Source organism: Fulmarus glacialis, unplaced genomic scaffold (genome assembly GCF_000690835.1).
Source record: "Fulmarus glacialis isolate BGI_N327 unplaced genomic scaffold, ASM69083v1 scaffold6881, whole genome shotgun sequence".
In the NCBI taxonomy this organism is placed as follows: domain Eukaryota; kingdom Metazoa; phylum Chordata; class Aves; order Procellariiformes; family Procellariidae; genus Fulmarus; species Fulmarus glacialis.
The window spans coordinates 70,821-75,917 of NW_009194596.1; the positions used below are offsets into that span (position 1 = coordinate 70,821).

The window sequence follows — 5,097 nt, forward strand, 5'->3', positions numbered from 1 at the left end:
TACAAATGGCTTTAAAGGAGAAAAAGTGTGACAAAGTCTAACATAATTATCAAACCAAGGTCTTGTCAGAAAACAAAGGTTTCTAGAAAACTGAGGCAAAGTGTTGGATAAATCCCATTTAACAAAGGAGAGGGAAAAACTCTTGATACAGTATGCTCCAGTGGTCCTAAGTTGCAACTTATATTTTAGAACTGAGAATGTTAAAAACGGAAAGCAGTTGTATAAGAGGAACTGAACTAAGTTTAGCCTGATTGTGTCTGTCTGCTTTCTAAGAGATTTAGGTGTGTTCTGCCAATTAAGAATCACATGATGATAATCTTGTTGAGGTGTCTCCTGTAAAAAAGCAGTTGCTTAATTTAGAGTCAGAAAGCCACAGCTAGAGAGAGGTCTGTGTTAAGGGAGAAGAGCTTGTTTCTGAGTGAGGCTAGAGGCTAGGAGATACGTAATTCCAGCTTGTGGGCTAAGACATGCCATTGGTGAATCATCAGTGGTATGGCAGAGAGAACATGATATCTATAGATATTTTATTTTTTCCAGAAAACTGTGAACAAAGACAGTTTCACAGCTGAATAACACAGACACGAATCTTGACAGGCAGCTGCATATCCAGGGTTGGGGGTTTTTTTTGTGTCACTGAAACCTAGGTGTCTTTCAGATCCAGGTCGGAGTCCCAGTCTTTTCATAGAAGTGGCCGTAGTTAAATTTATTGGGAAGTGGATTGTGGGAAAAAATTGGGCTTTTATTGTCTTTTGTCTACTCCTCAACTTTGACAAGGTTTGGGTCTACTCTGTATCACATTAAATAACATAACTGCTGCTGCAGTTCTGATCTGAAAAATAGTTTACTTTTTTTTCTCCTATGAAAGCAGAGACTAGTATTGGTATTTATTTCTGGGTCCTCTAATTTAGGGTGGAAGTCATTTCAAGAAGATACATGTATGTTGGAAGATAAAAAATTCTCAGGTACTCTACGACTACTGGACAGTAATAAACACATTGTAGAGTACTGCATTTAAGGTATAATTTAAAACCAACATTTTCTTTTTTCCTTAAAATGAAAAGGATTTTTAATTACTTCATTATTTTAGTTTGGTAAAAAAGGAAATATCCTGAAGTCTACGAACTTCAGTGTGCTTCGATACTATATGTGATCTTCATTATGGTCTCATTTACATATGTCCTGCAGCGTATTTTAACATGCACTGGTTTCTTGAACCTCTGTCTTTTCCATCAATCAGAAGAAGAGGTGTTCTTTGGAAGTAATCAATGATATCTGCTACAGAAGAAAAATCCTGTGGGATGGAAAACATGAGAAGGCTATGGCAAAAATGTCAGTTATTAGTATTAGTAAAACCAAACTTTTTTTTTTAGCTCTAAATACTTAGCAGTCTTATAAGGTCCAGTAAATACTATCAGATCAGCTGTTTTCGTTCCTGCCATAATCTGTAGCGCAATAATTGTTAATCTAGTGTGTGTACAACCTATTGCAATGTTGTATAATTAATTTATGCAGTCTTGGCCTGTTTAATACATGATTTTGTCATTCTGCTTGACATGATGATCGCACTTGAAAGTTCAAAAAGTTGGCTGATAAATTCAGAGGGTTCTGACTCAATCAGAACTGCAGTACACGTGCTGACCAGTCTGCCTGGTGCCAGTAAATCCAATGCAGTACTGCTGGATGTAAGTAAACCAGCAGTCTGGGAGCAGTGCAGTAAATTTGGCAGATACGGATTTGTTCTCAACTGTATATTTCCCTTATCTGTTATCTTAGTGGTAGACAAACATTCCCTAACCAAGTATATGGATTTCTAAAGGCTGTATTCTAAGGCTATCCCTTTATTGCCTAAGTGCAAACAGGAGAATCTGATTTTACTTCCAGCAGTAACATATTCTACCAGGAATAACTTAAGACAATAAGCAGAATTCCACTGGAGTAAAACAGCTGCCAGGTTAAGTAGCCTGACACAGGAATGAGACAGGAGATACCTTAAGATGAAGGGAAGTAGTGTGAAAAACACATAGTACCTCTTTTCCTTTTAAGCCGGTTCCTAACAAATATATGTGATTTTGCTCCTGGTAACGAATCTGGATGTTGTATACTTTATCTCTGTACAACACCATCAGTACATATGGATGAGTAGCAGTTTTTCTTGAGCTGTCTCTTACCAAGAATGTTCCATCCTGAAAGATGAAAAAATGAAAGATGGCAAATAAATGTCACTTCTGGGTTTGATCAGCATAACAACCTTAGCTAGAGCACTCACGCTTTTAAGTGGTTTTTTTTTTGAAATCTCTTTCCTCCTGGTAAGAGAAACTATTGAAGAGTTTAGGTCATTTCTCAAATGTTTTGTCTTTCAATTTGCTAGTTAAAACTTTCCTGTCTGATACAAATGCAGATTTTTAGGGAAGGGAGGAATGGTGTTCTATGGGGAGAGATTCCATTAGAGGAGGAAGTAAAATATCGAAGGCCAAACCTCACGTCACTTTAACTGGAAGAGAAGTTCATTCCTAAGGTTCCTATGTGATCTATTGACAGCCTAAAATAATGATAGTGTCTGTGTAATTTTGGTAAAGGCAGTGATATTGTCTTGCTCTCTTTCTCTGCTTTTCTTCATTTCAGATCTGTTTTAACAAGTCTTCCACTGAAACACCCTTTCTTAAAGGCATTGAATGTGATCTCATAAGCTGGACCTTAGTACAAGTCATTGAAATGCTGTACGTGTCCTCTTCAGCTCATTGCATGTGCTGTGAAGCATCATAGAGTAAACAGATTTCCCACAGTGATGGGATACAATTTGGTTTATCTCCACATGCACAGTTAAGCCTGGGTTTCATCTGTTTGAATCTGTACTTCATTTTGCTGGTAAATATGGCCTAGAAAAGGATGGGATTCATCTCATCTAATTCAAGCTATATAAAACTTGGAATTTGCAATGAATTCCTCACCAGTGACAGAGAACAAGTCACTCCTCCTAAGAGAGGCGAGGTGGAACTGCTTTCTGGAGACACATAATTTGTTCTCTTGGACTATGGAAAACAATAGCCTTCATGGCTGGTTTAGACTAGATGTGTAACTTTTATGTGGGCAAAGATATTCAAGGTGAATCCCTCACTCTAAGTATCTATATTGGGGCTATAACCTTACCATGTTATTTACCTTCACTCTTCCCATAAGACTGCAAGGACATCTGGCTAGGAGATGGTGAGAATCACCAACGATTTAAAGAGTACCTTGTTTATTTTTCGAAGAGCTGCTTCTGCTTCTGGGCGGCTAACATAAGCAACGTACCATTCATCATTTAGTGAGTCCTATGTTTTTTGTGAGAGAGGATAAAAGAGAATGTCAGCTGTCAATGAATTAGCTTGTGATGTTAACAACATACAAATAAGTAGAGAGAAATTTGAATGTGAGGGGTATTTGGGTTTATGTGCAGAATCTCTGAAGGTATGGACTTCAGGGATTGTACTAGTATATATTACTGTATGGTAAGTGGCACTAAATGATTTTAAAATTATTTGCTCACTTTGATAAATTTGAAAATATTACAGACCTACCTATAATATGTCTGCAAGTAAGCTAAGAAAACAGATATTTCCAAATATTTTCGGTAAAAGATAGATTTTAAGTGACATTTTCTCTTTTGTCTGCCTGGGACACTAGCATCCTTTGCCTTCATTTCTCTAGGGTTTTTTAAAAATTATTTTATTTTATTTTTTCTTTTTTAACTATCATCTGAGACAATAATGCAGACTTCCTGTGAACATACCATGTATGGTTGCCCAGCAGCGTTATCACCAGGAGTGGTTTGCTCTAAACTTGTCATATTTAAAGAAATATGAAACAAAAATGCACTTAAAGGGTATGAATTCTTTACTCACCAAAGTTTTGTGGAAGGAGAACTGAATATGTAATGCCAGTTGAAGGCAGTTGTGCAAAACAAGTAATCCAGCAAGTATTTTTCTTATTTTGTTCTACTGAGTTTTTGCTATTGTTTTTCTTGGTGAAGACAAAATAAGGCACTAAAGTTTGACACAGAAAAGGAAACTGAAAGCACCTACTAACATCCTGACAGTGACTACTAACCAGAAAAACAACTTTGAAAAACGTTCTCTCTTGAAATCAGAAAATTTGCTGTGTTTAGCAGTTATGGTTAATACTTGTAATGTTTTGTACCTCATCTTCCTCCACATTCGTTTGGTGAACAGTCTGTCTGCTAGGAATTGGCAATGGAGGTCTTATGTCAGCTGTGCCTCTTGAAGGAGATCTGCTGTTGTTGCCTCCAAAGATATAAAAGTAGAAAAAATGTTAAAACCAGGAAAATAATTTTATCTGTGGCGTGCATACAGGGTGTACAATCTTGATTTTATGAGGCATGAAGAATTTACATCACTGATACTGAGACATTTTGAATTTATTTGAAATCAGATTTAGGCTACTTTATGAGAACCAGGTTCTTTACATAAATCATTGGTGCATAGGCACTTGAACTGAACTCTTGCAGTTCAGGTTTCCTTAAAATCAGATTAACTTGAAATAGAGGTTACATCTTCTTAGCTTCTGTACCACAATTACTCAGTTGAGAGCATCTCTGGTTTCTTTAGAGACTGTTAGAAGTAACGTTGTCCCTTTGCATTCCTTGCCTTCTTAGCATGTAAAAACTAAAAAATGTCACTGTAAGACATTGGCAGCTGTTACCATATGTGAAAAATTAGTTGCAAAGCAATAGATTTCTAAGCTTCCTTTATTTTTTACTCATTATTACAAGATAAATATGCAGCATATTTCACATGGAAATATTTCACTTTTTTGAGAGTATTTGTATACCACAATGACTTGCAGGTAGTGTTGCTCAGCTCTCAGTAATGTTAGCTATATTGAAGATGCTTATATGAAGTTTTGACAATGGTTTAACTAGGCAATAAGCCCGAACTTCGTGGGAAAAAAAATTCTTAGATTCAGGCTAAGTTACGCAAGATGCCTTTCAGGAACTTGATAGTTTTCTGTTCATAGTCCAACCAGAAACATCCATAGAAAAAAAAAAGATTATATTAACTGCACTGAAACCACCTTTCAGCCTTCAGTCATTTTTTGTAC

The 5,097-nt window shown here is 36.4% G+C and overlaps 1 protein-coding gene across 1 annotated transcript in view; it reads right to left on the reverse strand.

Moving 5' to 3' along the window:
• Positions 1-1,168: 1,168 nt before the first annotated feature.
• Positions 1,169-5,097, reverse strand: part of LCP2 (lymphocyte cytosolic protein 2 (SH2 domain containing leukocyte protein of 76kDa)) — a 32,450-nt gene continuing 28,521 nt past the window's right edge. The window contains exons 18-21 of the mRNA XM_009587810.1: positions 4,177-4,280; positions 3,234-3,311; positions 2,028-2,183; positions 1,169-1,291 (exon numbers count right to left, since the gene is read on the reverse strand). Coding sequence (XP_009586105.1) covers positions 1,169-1,291; positions 2,028-2,183; positions 3,234-3,311; positions 4,177-4,280 — 461 coding nt within the window. The remainder of the gene's footprint in view (positions 1,292-2,027; positions 2,184-3,233; positions 3,312-4,176; positions 4,281-5,097) is intronic.